General features: G+C 36.7%; 1 protein-coding gene across 1 annotated transcript in view; it reads right to left on the reverse strand.

The window, feature by feature from the left end:
* Positions 1-16,443, reverse strand: part of bin3 (bridging integrator 3) — a 74,259-nt gene that overhangs the window by 29,915 nt on the left and 27,901 nt on the right. The window contains exons 4-6 of the mRNA XM_055168405.2: positions 15,368-15,429; positions 11,922-12,058; positions 1,944-1,984 (exon numbers count right to left, since the gene is read on the reverse strand). Coding sequence (XP_055024380.1) covers positions 1,944-1,984; positions 11,922-12,058; positions 15,368-15,429 — 240 coding nt within the window. The remainder of the gene's footprint in view (positions 1-1,943; positions 1,985-11,921; positions 12,059-15,367; positions 15,430-16,443) is intronic.

Genomic DNA, 16,443 nt, shown 5'->3' on the forward strand with positions numbered 1-16,443 from the left:
ATGTCCACTGGAAGATATCATCTCAGCTGAAAACTATGTTATGTTCATTAAAAAAAAATAGATATAGATGTCTAATCCAAAACCTAGCACTCAATACAATAAGCAGAAACTTTGTGCACCACGTAAATAAAGTACTCCTTATGTCAAACGCACAACAGACTACAACAATTAAAAAGTTTTACATATGTCGCAAAGTGATAATGAAATACTGATAAGCATTAAAAATGCGCTATGGCACCAATTATGTGTATGTGTGCTATGTAGATTGAAATATATTGATTCATACTAACATAACTATGTATTACGAGGTATATGTCTAATAAAAAAATTCCCATCTCAATGCATTCCAGGTGAGTGCTGTACCCTGTGTAACATCAGCGTTTAAAAATTAGTGTTGTAAACGCACAGTTTACGTATACATTGTGCAAAACCGCACTTAGCAGTTATGTGTCTGAAACTGTAGAATGTAGCATCTATTTACATGTATATCTATGGTCCAACGTGATGCGAAAGAGTGGAGGTGGGGACTAATTTGCAAATTCAGATCTATGGTCAAAGCTGTGCGATTGAGAAGAGGCAGGGACTAATTTGCATATTCATAGATCCACATACTAAATGATGCAAGGGTGTCGAGTTATATTTAAGCTGTTTTAAAGCATGAAAAATGTATTGTGACAGGTCAAAGTTTGATATGTGCTATTATGATGCTCAAATATACGTTTTAACCGACGGGCAACCTTCCGATCTCTCTGATGAAGCCAATACGGAAGTGATTTAAACTGCAATTCATCGACTGGCCGCTAGAGGCTGGCTCCAAAAGGGAGTCAATTCCCATATACACCCATGTTAAATTACCATTTGTATAGTAGAAAATAATAAGTTTACAGCCTGGTACAAAAAATAGTTTTTGGCCTGTATAGCTAAGTTTGCCCTTCATGACAACTGTGAGGGGGGTGAATTCTTTTGTAACTCCTCCGTTTAAATGATATTAAGCTTTAAAGTTCTGCATAATTAAGGGCATGGCCACACACAGCCACTGCGGTCACTAGAATCGAGCTAGGCAGGCGTGGTTTCAGCAACCAGACACCTCAGCTTCACCCATGTCCCGCCTCCTATCCCATTTTTGGATATCCGCGAGTGATGCGCGATTGACGCTCGGCCAAGATGGCGACAACAGGCAACTCCTACTTTAAGCTTCAAAAACGATCTTCAGAAACAAATGGGTGACGTCACGGACACTATGTCCATCTTTTTTACAGTCTATGGTTTTAACCCTAGCTCGTTTGGTAGTGACAGCAGTGGCACTTCACCCGTCACTCAAGTGGCCATTCCCTTAATTATGCAAATTTTAAGGCTTAAAGGCAGGGTCCATGATGTCTGAAAGCCAATGTTGACATGTGAATCACCTAAACAAATACACCCCTACCCCAATAGAATCTGGATCTTGTTGTTTCGTTCACATGCATCTTACTGCTGATTGGCTACTAAGTGTGTTTTGGTAGTCGGCCCGACTACCTTTTCCAAAGCGTTTTTCAGAAATTGTGCACTACGCCTTTATTATAATTTAAACGGATGAGTAACAAAAAAATTACCACCACCCACAGCTGTCATGAAGGGCAAAATTAGCTATATAGACCAAAAACATTTTTTGTACCAGGCTGTAAACTCATTATTTTCTACTATACAAATGGTAATTTAACATGGGAGTCTATGGGAATCGACTCCCTTTTGGAACCAGCCTCTTGGCGCCAGTCGATGAATTGAAGTTTAAGTAACCTCCGTGTTGGTTCTCGATAGAGATTGGAGGGTTGCCCCTTGGTTTTAAAAGATAAAATTATTTACTACAGGGAGACTTTACAATTGTCTTAGAAGTCACCTCACTAGGTTTTGAAAACGGAGCTCATAACTACAATGTTAAGAAGCCAGAATGGCACTGTACTCACTTTTTCAAAGGGTCGATCACGGTCTTCTGAATCTGATTGACCTGCGTGAAGACAAGAAACAAAAATCACAATCAATCACATTTATACATGTGGCAAACGCTTTTGTTCAAACCGATATACGGCACATTTAATCTATACATTTTTTATCAGTATGCATGCTCCTTGGGGATTGAACCCTAACCTTTGCATTGGTAGCCCAATGCTCTATCACTTGAGCATACATAAAGAGTCATCCCAATGACAAGCATCAAAACAAGTTTTATGGATCATTAAGTTGAACACAACAAAAAATAAAAATAAATGACCCAAAAACTTTTGGGTGAAGCTAATTAGCAACAGGATTTAACATAGCCCCCACATCAACAACATCATCAGCCCCCCCCCCCCCAATACAAAGAGCGTAGAAGTGGGGAGAAAAAGTTTGTGACGTCTTCTTTTTTATTGTACTCCTGGCCTGAGGAAAGCGAGAAAGACGTGAATATTAATTGAGCAGTGAATACAAAAGGTTGGAATCATCGAGGGACTACACATGAAAGCACAGCCCCAGCTGGGGTTGCAATGCTGAAAAGGGTGGGCTGCTGTACAAGATGAAAGTTCACTGCAAACAAACATTTTTAACAATAACAGTTTATATTCCCTCCGTTCTTCTATGCGGTGTCAGGGCTGAAGAGAAGACAAGAGGAGGAGGAGGAGGTAAAGGAGGCAAGGAGGGGTGTTTGAGTTAAATGGGTGTAAACGAACGTCGCGTTGCCGCCTCAAGTCCCAAAACCAAAGTCTTAAAGTTGCCCACACAATTAAAATCTTAAACTTGCAACAAAGCATTTACATTGCAGATCTGAGATGTCAATAGGATGTGGTTGGCAGACACAATACGAACCTAACCTTGCAAACAGTGCAAGTAATGAGCAAACAGAGAACGTTAGAACGAGAATGTAAAGCCGACGCGAGCTGACAGACCCATCAGTGCATTGTAACTTATGGAGCTAATTAACATCTCACTCGCTATTGAGAGCAAAGTCAGTCACAGACAGCAAACAAAACTCGACCTGAGAAGAGAATGATTCATTACAGTTGAGCTAACCATCGTTCAATTAAAGTCTTTAATCAAACAAGTCAAAAATAATAGTAAGAACAAAACAACAATAAAGAACTAATAAAAAATGCAGAGTGGCAATTAGCTTGAGTAGCTACCATTGCAGATATCAGAGATCGTCAAACATAATCATTATAAATATTCTTTATTATCATGAAAATACCTGAAAATGTTTGAAGAACAGCGACGTTAAAATGAATTTGCGTTAACATGTTAATTTTGACAGCTCTAATAAGAATACATATAGACAGGCGGCCACAGGCAGAAATTATATTTTGGTCACTGAGGGAGAAGCACTGGCCCGATCGGGCCACTGACAATACTGTTTACTGGCCCCAGCGTCTCTCATGATGGCCCCGGGCCATCCTTTTTGTTGAGCCCTGACACAATACAGAAAATGGCCCCAATACTGAACTTTGGGGTACACCATAAAATGTTGGCTGGGATAAAAGAATTTAATGAAAATCTTTACATCTGTCATTTTTTCAGTTATCACAGAAGAGATAATTGTAGAGTTATAGCAAACAACAGGTCAAAGAAATAGAGAAAGAGATAAGCTATAATACCCATGAAAAAATACAACAGACAGTGGGAATGCAGTGATAGACTGTGCTCTCATTATATGGTATATACTTGCCTAAGGCATATACTAGCTCTAGTGTGTGAATCAGGGGCCAGAGATCAACCATACACATACACACAAAATGCATACAAACCCTGAAAAAAAAATCAATATTCCTTACCACTATCATGGCTGCTAGTTATTACCATTGAAAGCTTCACAGGCCTTAAAACAGTTCAAACATTATTTGACACAGTCAATACACAGTGCAGGTTTAGAATGAAGTAAGTTATTATGAAAACATTCTGCCTATCTGTATCCACCCTTGGGCAATCCATTTTTTACTCAAAATAGAGCAAGGAAGTCTGTTTAGTTATCTTTAGCTGCCCTAAGTTTGATTCGGTTGGTAACCGTGACTAAACCTTTCAATTTGGGAAAAACAGGGGAGTTTGTTGCATGTTTGGTGCCTGATTCATGGAAGTCTCATTAACCATTCAAGCATCCCAGGGTGGTAATTCACACCAGCACACTGCAAAATGCAGAGCTTAAAAATCAGCTGTGCTAACATCTCTCGTCGCCCACGGATAGTGCAGCATTCGCTGCCAAGTACCCATACAGTAGAGTATGAGAAAACGGTGCTCGGGCGAAGAGGAGAGAGCTGTGGAAAGCATTTGGCTTTGGTTAAACTGACAGAGGGGTCAGCGAAGAGCAAGGATATTTGCATCAGGCTTCAATCTGCTATTTCTGAGATTTGCCGAACTGTGGACCGTATTACTAGAGGCACTTGTGGTATATTTTGCCCTGGTAGGCTTGTGCATGAGTGCATATCTATGACATGTTTGATTCGCAACTGCTAATGGCTTTACATATAATCTGTTTCTTGTTAAAAAAACTGTAGTACAATTAAAGCTTTTTCCTAGAGCAACCAAGAAATTAAATTGCAATATTAAATTGGGAACCATGTAGTAAAACATATCAAAAGGAAATGTTCCTCAAATTCATATTTTATATATACAAATGCCATGTTTGTAAAGTACAAATGTTTAATTTCATTAATTACGATAGATTCATTGATTCGTAATTGGCAACATGAGATCTCCCAAAAGTACTTCCACAAAAGAGTCCACCTCAAAAAACCTAATGTTGTTTGTATTTAAAAAGTCAAGTAATCCTGACTAAACATTACTTAAATTTTTTTTATTTTGGATCCATAACTTAAAGAGCACCCATTTCATTGCTAAAAAAATAACGTTATTTTGTGTATTTGGTATAATACAATAAGTTTGCGTGGTTTATGGTTAAAACAACACATTTTCCACATACCGTAAATTTTTGTAGCTCCAGATTTCACTCTCTTCCTAAAAAGCTCTGTGTCCCTGATTGGCCAGCTAATCTGTACGTTGTGATTGGTCTGAATACCTCTGACATCAGCCAGAAATGTGAGGCTCTTTATCATGTTTGAAAGATTCGTGCACAATGCAATGCTAACAGGAGTTAACTTACAGGCTGTGAGTCCGAAGCGGGAGGAATTATGACAATGTTGGTCTTGTCAACGTCACCAATCCCAGGAAGTAAACGGTTTTCTACAATCTGTGTGTTTGTTGTAGTCCAAGAAAAGAGATTTACGTTGGAGACGATACCTCGCGTCATCGTTTACTTTGGGGTTTGTACCTTTTGCATATCGATAACATGTACTAATACACACTTACACACCAAAGGAAATGTTAAATCGTAAATCGGACCATTGGTGCTCTTTAAAGGAATAGTCTACTCATTTTCAATATTAAAATATGTTATTACCTTAACTAAGAACTGTGATACATCCCTCTATCATCTGTGTGCGTGCACGTAAGCGCTGGAGCGCGCTGCGACGCTTCGATAGCATTTAGCTTAGCCCCATTCATTCAATGGTACCATTTAGAGATAAAGTTAGAAGTGACCAAACACATCAACGTTTTTCCTATTTAAGACGAGTAGTTATACGAGAAAGTTTGGTGGTACAAAACAAAACGTAGCGCTTTTCTAAGCGGATTTAAAAGAGGAACTATATTTTATGGCGTAATAGCACTTTTGGGAGTACTTCGACGCGGCGCAGTAACACCATCCCTCTCCCATTATGAGAGTGAGAAGGGGAGCGGACTTTTCAGGCGAGTCCAAGTACTCCCAAAAGTGCTATTACGCCATAAAATATAGTTCCTCTTTTAAATCTGCTTAGAAAAGCGCTACGTTTTATTTTGTACCACCAAACTTGCTCGTATAACTACTCGTCTTAAATAGGAAAAACGTTGATGTGTTTGGTCACTTCTAACTTTATCTCTGATTGGTTCCATTGAATGAATGGGGCTAAGCTAAATGCTATCGAAGTGTCGCAGCGCGCTCCAGCGCTTACGTGCATGCACACAGATGATAGAGGGATGTATCAACAATTCTTAGTTAAGGTAATAACATAGTTTAATATTGAAAATGAGTAGACTATTCCTTTAACAATCTTGGTTAATTTAACTTAACATACAAAACCCTAAACTAAAAAATGTATGTGCAATAAACTTAAAATTATTAGAACATAAGTCACGACACGAGGAATACTCATGCCTGAAAATGTTTTGATTATTTACGCTGTTTCAAAGAATAACAACTGATGGGATATATAAATAATTGTTAATAAAATTAATTCAAGTTTTACACTCTTTTTAGTATTATTAATGCTGTTTTGTTGTAAATTATAGTTTTTTTGCAAAGTCACCATTTAGGTGATCAGTGTTTACTTTAGTATACATGGACCCTGTTCAACTCATTGTATTTCTTTCCACTACAATGAAGATCTGTGTGAACAATGTTGTGTGTTTCTGTGGAGAATTAAGTTAATTCCTTAATTGACACAAAGTCAGTCATGAATTTCTTTTATTTCATCTTGTTGTACAATGTAAAGTTGTTATAAAATGACAATTAAAGTTGAGTCTTTATAAATGTCAAGTGAACTTAACAGTTTAAGTGCAATGTACAAACTTCATATTTTGGTAACCTTAACTATTTAAGTTCAGTCTACATGACCACCAAGCTCAGTGAACTTTAATATACAAGTTTTCGGGAGACCCATTACCCAATCGGATTGAGGGAACGGGTTTACTCAATCAAATTAGTTCAGTCAACTTATTGGGGTTTTCAGTGCAGCTGTAACTACAGAATAACGCTAAAAATTAATCAAGTAACACATTTTTTTGTGCTACTGCAATGTTTCTTTCAAACAACATGTGTCAGGTTTTCAACTCATCTCTTAACAAGGGCCATGCTCTGCTTTGACCTCCACAAGTCCAGCGTTGTAAGTTGGGTCATGGAAGTAAAAAAAAATTCTAGGTTGCTAGATAGAAAATTTTCTCAAAAAGAAAAATTATTTTCTTTAAATGTGATAATGTTGCACAACTCGATGAAACTATATACACACGATTAGTCTCTCTTCCATCTTGCGTTGATCTTTGCATTATTGCTGCCCACGTTATGACACATCATGAGAATTGTTCGGGAATCAATGGTTGTGCTCAGAAAGGTCAAAGCCAAAAAGGCTCCAAGTGTTAACACTGTTTGAACTTCGAGCATCGCTAAAGCGATGTAATGCGCGTTGCCATGTTAAGAGGCGTAGCTCGATGTTGCGTAGCTTTATGCAACGTACCGTATACTTTAATGCATTGGGGAGTGCTGGCGCAAATCTTGTGAAAGGCTCTTATCCACTATTTACAGAACAGCTAGACTTTTAAACGCTACTCTTCTGGCAGCAAGTCAATGCTTTGTGATTCGCTTAAGGGCTCTCAACTACATTTAAAGGAAAAAAAGGAGAAAGACAACAATCAGGACCACCAGCAGCAGGAAATCGAGAAGACAGTAACGCTGAGATGGGACTCATCTGAAGATGCATGTGCGCACCGAGTGAAGAAGGGCGTGGGGTCTGCTGTGAGAAAAACTTACTCATGCCCAATCTGCTGGAGGGAAGACAGAACATACTTCTGCCAAAGTCAGAGAAACAACTATTTTCACGGCCAAATGTGGAAAATAAACACGGGTTAGAAGGTGTTGCAAGCAGAACTGAAGTCGATTTATTTTTGAGATGCATGAAACAGAACTGAAGATATACATTAACGTTACTTTAAATAGTCTTCATTTTACTAATTTTACTTCATGAAGCCATTGATGATTGGAAAGATTACACATTAACACAAATGCATTGGTAAGCGTTTAGTTTTATAACCAATCATAGACTGGCTACAAATAGGTCTATTGGGTGCAATGAATGCAATGGTGAATCAAATTTTCAAAGGTGTGGAAATTAATTTGCCAGACTATCAGTAACCTGATCATTTACAAAATCCTGATCATTTACTCATCCCATTGTCATCCAAGTTGTTTATGTCATTATTTGTTTAGGCAAGAAGAAATTAAGTCTTTTGAGGAAAAAATTTCAGGATTTTTCTTATTTTAATAGACTTTATTGGACCCCAACAGTTTACAGTTTCAATTCAATGTAAAATTGCAAGTTCAACGCAGCTTCAAAGGGCTCTAAACAATCCCAATGAGGCATGAAAGTCTTACCTAGTGAAACGATTGTCATTTTTGACAAGAAAAATACAAAATAAGCACTTTTAAACCACAACTTCTCGTCTTGCACTAGCCATGTGACGTGCCAGCGCAACTGCATGTAATTGCGTAAGCACACCAAAAGGTCACGCATCACACATATAAACTGACACTAAAACATTAATTAGGTTCATTGCATGTACAACAATGTCGGAAAGGTACTCCTTCTCCACACTTGTAAACAGTGGAGCGGTAGTTTCGCATACGTCATGCACGACCTTTTGACGTGCTTAAGCAATTACGTAAGGTCGCGCTGGCGTGACACACGGCTAAGTGTAAGACAAAAAGTTGTGATTTAAAAGTGCTTATTTTTTGTTTTCTTGTCAAAAAACGACTATCGTTTCACTCTTATGCCTCGTTTGGGATCGTTGAAACTGCAATTTTAAACTGCATTGAAACTGTAAACTCTAATAAAAAGGTCCAATAAAATCTATTAAAATTAGAAAAATCCTGCAATGTTTTCCTCAAAAAAAAAAAAAAAAAAAAACTAATTTCTTTTCGACTGAACAAAGAAAGACATGAACATTTTGGATGACATGGGAGTAAATTATCGTGATTTCTTTTATATGAAAGTGGAGTAATCCTTTAAGATACGTTTACTTGACGATGCACTAAAAATGGAAACATTTTTCCTTTGTGTTTTTCACGTACTTTCGACAACATTGTAAAAACGATCCCCAGTCACACAGATTTATTATGCTTGCCAGGGCAGTTGCTGACATAATACGCATGCACATGACATCACCGTTTTCACGAATTTGTGTTTTTGTAGTTTACAAAGAAACGATAAGGACGTGGTTTTAAAAACGTGCACTCTGAAGCTTGTTTTCAAAACTTTGTTTTTAGGCACCCAAAATGCTGTTGTAGTGTATCAATAAAAAGTTTTCAGTTTTTAGTGGAAAACGGTGTTGTATAACTCCCCCTTAAAGGCTGACAGATTTGTGAATTTACACTTCAGAGTGACAGAGTTAAACAGTAAAATAGTAGTTAGGAAACACATTTGGTTGTCAGGAGTTCTGTAGGCATGTGTTCATAAGAGTTATCAGACATTCATCATTTATAAAGTTCTACATCACCCCGACCTGTCAAATTTCATCTAAAACAACAGTACTCACAAGTTAAGTTTGCTACCTTTAAACCTATTTAAGTCAATTTTGCAGCATTTCACTAATTTCCCTCATAATAAGCTCAGAAAATATGAAAAGTGTGCCGATTCTGTGTGGGCACAGAGATGAGTAAGCCAGCACTAGTGGCAGGGTTATATGCTTAAAACATTACATGCTTATTATGCAAATGCATATCATTGCCAAATAGGAGACTACTTCTGGTCATAGTGGGAGTGTAGCGCGTTATATTTAAACCCAAAATTATTTAAATTTAAAATAATTCCATTTCAATTAAATACAACATTTACAGGAGAAAAATACCTTAATATATTTGACTAAATAAGGTGATACTAAACAAACCAGTATTTCAGAATACAGCAGCTTAATGTTAAAGCTGCTATTAGTAACTCAAATAAGTAATTTGCCACACAATCGAACCTCAGACTGATTCAGTACTAAAAACCAAAGCAAAATTATAAACCTTCACCATAAGCTTTCCTTTGCCTCCAAACAAACACCATTATTGCCATCTCCTCTTAGAATATAATCACTTAAGCGTACAATTTAATGTTTAATAATTATTTTCACGGTTCTGCTATTTTTATTTTTTAAGCTAGTTTAAAACAACGTAATAATGTAAAAATCACTTTATAAATACATTTTAACTGATTGATTAAGTTACTGTATTAAATCAGTTATCAAATGCAATAAAATAGAGTTCTGTCAAAATATCCAGGGCCGGCATCACAAGGGGGTAAAAGGGGGCATTGCCCCCTCAGTTTATTTTTAGTATTTATGGCAAGGTGTAAAAATAAGACTTTACAAAAAAGATTTCTAATTAAAATCAAGACTAACTGAAATAATCGAAAAATATACAGAAAATTTGGTTGCGCTTTTTTATTTTATTTTATACGTAACAGTGCTACGCATCTCCGACTGGCAATGAAGTATACATGAAAAAAAATCGCACTAAAAGATGATTGGACAGGAAAATAATAAACATGGATTTCTGTAGCAGGATAACAATTTCTATTGGCTGCCTGTTGTGCTAAGTGGGTGATTCTCACGAAAACTTGGTTTTAAAAATGTCAAGCATGAAAATGTAAAAATTGCTTAAATTTACTTTTTTTCCCACCAGACATTGAAAAACAAAGTCTGGAGTAAATGGGAACATTAATTTAAAAACTTTTACTTATCATTTAACACTTTTTGTAACAATTTAAAAAATTTGTCCTAAAAAATCTCATTACCGCAACAGTCAGAAAACATCAACACTGACATATTTTCAAAATGACATGACAAACCTGAAAGAACATAATTTGGAGATTCTGCACATGCATTTAAAATCAAAGTATTATGCTTCTATTAATTAAATTAACATTTAATAAGCATCTATTGCGGTAATAATAATCAAAATGTCGTGTAAGCATTCTGACAAGACAATATTTCAAATTACCTGTAAAAAATGATCTTACCTGGTAGCCATCTTGAAGTAACTGGTCCATGTGCTTGGTCACTCAAAATCAAACTTTATTAAAATTCTGTATGTGTGCTTAAACTGTTCTCAAAAAGTGTTGCGGAGGATGAGAACATCAGGCATGGACACATCATTTTCCTAATTTTTCTTCATTATTATTATACATGAATATTCAGTAAATATTTTTTCTGTCATCTAAAGTAGTCTAGCAAAACATCCATTTATTTTTTTCTTAATATTTTTGTGTTAATTTGATTAAATTACAACATAACGCATGTTCAAACACAGCCGGACACATTGCGGTAATGAGAATTTCAGCAGAAAATGAGATTAAATTTCCAATTATAAATTCTTATGTTGAAATCACACATTGTGCAAGGTAGAACACAGTATTGTGTTAATTCTGATGCTTTTTAATGTTACTATATTACACATTTTAAAGCTAAAATCATTAGTGCCGTGGTGTTTCACTGGTTTCGTGAGAATCACCCAAGTGCTTGCGTCTCATGTAACCTAGTTCAGTGTGTAAGGTCAGCTGAGAGTCATGTCTCAATTAACATAAAATTCAAAACTATAAAAACCTTGATTCAAAATTTAGGCTGTGTGTAATAAAACGATAATGTTTTGTAAGTAAGCTAATTTTCACCAATAGGTGTTTGTGTACAGGCACGCGAACAGCACACAACCTGTAAAATTTTAATTATAATACAGTATAGGATTTATCCAACATTTATCCACGTTATTCTCTGCGCTATGACTTCGTTATAATATCAGCTCACTACGTTGGAGCTACAACGCGTGTTAATGAAGAAATGTTATGACAAATCAAGAAGATTACAGCTCTTCTAAAAAAAAGGTATGAAATTTATTATTAAAATTGTGATTTTTTTCATTAAAACTTGAAGTTAACATTTTATTAGTTTTGTCTGTTAGGTTAGCTGTGCAGTACACTTATGCAAATACTATGTTTAAGTGAATGCTGCATTCAAAAATCTGGCAAAAGTAATTCATCTGCATGTTTTTTGTTTAAAGTTAAGCCTCCTTAAAAATTTTAAGTGCCGCCCCCAGGCATTTCATTCAGCACCCGGGCCTGAAAATACCCCTGGTCTCTCACCTTCTCCTGATTGAACGCATCCATTCTCTTCATGGCTGTATCGAGAGCAGTCATAGAATCCAAGAATTCCTGATCCTGCTCACATAGTGGATTACTTAACAGGTCCCCTGAGATCTTCACTGCTGCTTTAGACATGGCTAAAAAACAAAGAACAACTTTATTTAAAAAATACATGTTTAAGTGCTATAATTGGGTCCCCAGTGCTTGTATCAACTTAAAAAAATGTGAAAAAGATCAACCCAGTAACCATTCTCTGCAAGCATGTGAAAAATAGCTTATTGATTGTGATGTCAGAAGGGGATAATGCCGCCCCTTAAATATACAACCACGGCACACATACAAAGTGGCAATTTTAACATGTTATAATAAATTACCTATATGATATTTTGAACAAAAACTACACATATGTACTCAGCAAAGATTTATTTGACAAACTTAACATCAGCAAAAAATGATCTAAATAGTCAATTGCTCTTTATTGGGTAAGATAAAGCTTAAATTACAAACCAGAAGCTATTTGTAATTTCAAAATGTTGCCGTAAGTACTGCAGGAACACTTGGTAATTTTGCGAACATATGGTAAAATGACATGCTTGTTTATTTGTTCATTAAACCAGCATTGGAAAATGACATGAAACAGATGTTAAATGTGTTAATGATATATCAAGAGAACACCATACCTGAAAATAAACAAGAATATTATAATTGTCTGCCCTATTAGAGAAGTTTAACAAACAATACAACAGTAAACTTTTAAAAATTATGAAAAAGAAAGGTCATTCCCAACTCAAAACCGGTCTGCTTAAAAGATGTTGATACAGCATTATTATATATAATATGAAAACTCTATGCGTGCCAAATCTCAAAGGACCTTTACATTGTCATATTATTTGTAATTACTATCCTTTAAAAAAATTATGATTATTATTCATAATTCTGAAAATAAAACAATTTATTAAGATTTCATCACATAGGGACCAAAACGATAAAACTTTCCCCTTCTTTTATGACTTTGCCCCAATTAGCTGAAGTAAATCAAGGCCTGTTTTGGGGACGTGGGGTGTGAGGGGTGGATGTTTTATCTGGCTTCCTGCCTTGTGTGCGTCTGATCCGGATTGACGCTGACGTGCTCATCTGATCAGCATTCTGACTTTAAGCGGCTCTGGCAGGGAATGCGACGGACTGTAATTGGTGTTGGCACTATTGAAGCATCAGTACACAGTCAGAGGCCTTTAGTGAATATTCATCAACTCGCAAACTATCCTCTCCGACGTGCTCGAAACCGACTTGTGAAGTTGCAAATCTTTGTTCTTTTGCAGGTGCATTGCCTTGAATTTCACGGATTTGCAAACAACACTAAAATCATCTTAAAATACTTGTGACTTTTGACCTTTTGTTAACTTGTAGACAGAAGGCTTTTGTTTGTTAATGTGTAACACTCATGTGTTTGACCGCTGATATGACTCCCTGAGGTTTGGATCGACAGATGAAGTGCAGTTTAGACAATCTGCAAAGCACATGTTACTTACCATGACAGATAAAAAATCAGTTTTAATCATACTACACAACACTAAAGCCTAGAGTATAGTCTGTTTTAAGGTGTACACAAACTTATGTGTACGGTTGAACACACAGTCTTGCAAAGTATAGTTTATTTGACTCAAACGTGTACACATGCACATTGCGACATGCAAAGCATCTCCTAGGCCAGGGGTTCCCAAACTTTTTCAGCGTGCGGCCCCCCTTGTGTACGGTGCATTCCTTCGCGGCCCCCCAAAGAAAATTTGTGACAAAAAACTGTTCTAAAACTCAACATTTTATTTAAAAAAAATTTAATTATACAAAAAAGTAGTGCTGTTGTTTAGTAGCCTTATTTTTTTAGGTTTAATTACACAGAAGTCATGATAAATTAATGTATTTCATAAAATGTCATAAAACTGGGGCGCCTCTGGCACAATCTCGCGGCCCCCCTGGGGCCCCGGCCCCCAGTTTGAAAACCACTGTCCTAGGCTACATACTACATTCTCCTGTAGGCAGGGGCGAAAATTTCATCTAAATGTTGGGGGGGCAATAAACATAAAATTTTTCAAGAAAATTTTTTGAAGGGGACACCAATAATACAGGCAAAATTGTACTTGCAAGGAAATGTGTACAGATAGAAAACGTGATAGGAAATCTGATTAAACCATTAGCATTGCGCTAAAAAATAACCAAAAAGTTTGGAAATTTTGCCTATTTAAAACTTGATTCTTCTGTAGTTACATCGTGTACTAAGACCGACAGCATATTAAAAGTTGCGATTTTCTAGGCAGATGTGGTTGGGACTATGCTCTCATTCTGGCGTAGTGATCAGGTACTTCGCTGCTGTGGCATGGTTGCGGCAGGCATAGTGATGTTACGCAGTGCCTGTAAATAGTTCCCTGCCATTGAAAGTTACCAAGGGGACTATTTTCGGGCACTGCATAATATCACTACGCCTTCTGCAGCCATGTTACATCAGCAAGTTTGAGAGTATATAGTTCCTAGCCATATCTGCCTAGAAAATCACAACTTTTAATTTTCTGTCGGTCTTAATACACGATGTAACTATAGAAGAGTCAGGTTTTGAATAGGAAAAGTGTCGAAACTCTTTGGTTATTTTTTAACGTGATGCTAATGGTCTAATCAGATTCAATGGATTGTGCTAAGCTATGCTAAAAGTGCTAACGGCAGACCCGGAGATCAGCTGAATAGATTTCAAAACGGTAAGAATCAAATGTCTATTGGAGAACACACTTATTGATAAAAAGTATACCTTGAAATGCAATGCAAGTCACTTTGGATTAAATTGTCTGCCAAATGCATAAATATAAAACATGGCTTCAATCTACAAAGTGTAGTACGCAAAATTTTGTTTCGACAATCAAATGGAAAAAAGTGATGATGCAAGGTTTGATGGTTTTTATTCATTATAGTTTAGCCCAGGTCATACTGTAGCGCTTAGCCTCGACACTGTAGGTTATGCATCGGTTTTCATTAACTGTCCGCGTCGACATGCAATAACACATGCAGACCACTAGTAGGCAGTATCCACGTGTGTAACCCAAAGGAGCAGTGCAACAGCCAAAGAAGCAGCATCTTTGCAATTAAACAAAAAAAAGGAGCGAGTTTTGTTGCCGTTTGAGTTAAATCACTCCTTGGCCCATCTTTGTTCTTACAGTCGCAAGCGGAAATGCCTATGAAAAAATGCGACGCAGATGTTTTTGACCTGACATAAGGGATTCTAGCGAATCAATCACGAAACTTGCGGTCCGCGTAGAACGGCCACGTTGTTACATTTTTGGCGAGGTGCTTAAGGCTATGCACAGCCTATATATTGCCCTTGATACAACAGGTGTTAAATGAACAATATTGTTTTACATTGGCTGAGAGGAGGGGAAGAGTAAAGCCAAACTGAAATCACAAACCTAAATCAGCCTCTGTGCTCTTCTTCGTGTCTTTATGAAGCTTCTTTGTCTGTTCTTCCAACCTAAAAAAAAAACGCAACAAAACATAAGTTGTCAAAACACACACACACAAAAAAACATGGTCTAAAAAGGTAAAAAGTTATGCTTGACCCTGTAAAACAATGCTAGGTATCCCATTTGGGTGCCAGGGCATTGCCACAAGTCTAAAGGAGATTTAATGCTGATTTGCAACAGTGTAAACTATAAAAAAAAGTTATATAATTACGCTTGAATTTTTCGAAAATCTAAGTCTGATCAATTAGAAAAAAATAATGCAACCCTTTCCCATCAAGCTGAAATGACCCATCATTCATATTAGTTGCAGAAATGACACAACATTACAGACAGACCAAACAGTTTAATAGTTTCCAGTTCAGAGCGATGATAATAATAATAATAGTAATGCCTGCTTTGTCAAACACCACCAATTATGATTTCCCACAGAGACTTTAATGATACTCTTCTAATGGAAATATTGCTACGCTCAATAGTTTCCACTATTTACAGAAATACTTAGCAGTGAACATATGGATCCTGTGAAACCGATAGTTGTAATTGTTTTAATTACACTTGAACTGAACAGCATCAACTTGTCATATTATAGTATCAAATGTCTCTTATCAAATTGAAACCAAAGAAAAACAACCAAGGCTATTTTTAAAAAGCTTATCTGTAAGTATCCATTCATGTTTTCGTGCGACTGTAGCATTTTCTGAGCGCTAGAGGAGATCATTCACAGGGTCTTTCACTGTAGCGATCCCTTCACACCCGTGGGGGTTGTTAACAACTGCAATTACCGCACTACCGCTGTTCATTATAATCAATTAGGTGGAAAATTAGACATGGACTGGGGGTCTCCCCTGAGCCACCTCTCACTGCCTTTATTACTGCGATTAAGGAATACCACAAAACAGTGGCAAATGTAGTATTATTTGGACTGTGACAATAAAAAAGAATAAATGGACAGGGGATGATAAAAAAAGAGAGTGGGAAAGTATATTACGAAAAAAATATTTGAAAAGATAAAGAGGAGGAGG

This window comes from Misgurnus anguillicaudatus, chromosome 5 (assembly GCF_027580225.2).
Source record: "Misgurnus anguillicaudatus chromosome 5, ASM2758022v2, whole genome shotgun sequence".
Classification (NCBI taxonomy): domain Eukaryota; kingdom Metazoa; phylum Chordata; class Actinopteri; order Cypriniformes; family Cobitidae; genus Misgurnus; species Misgurnus anguillicaudatus.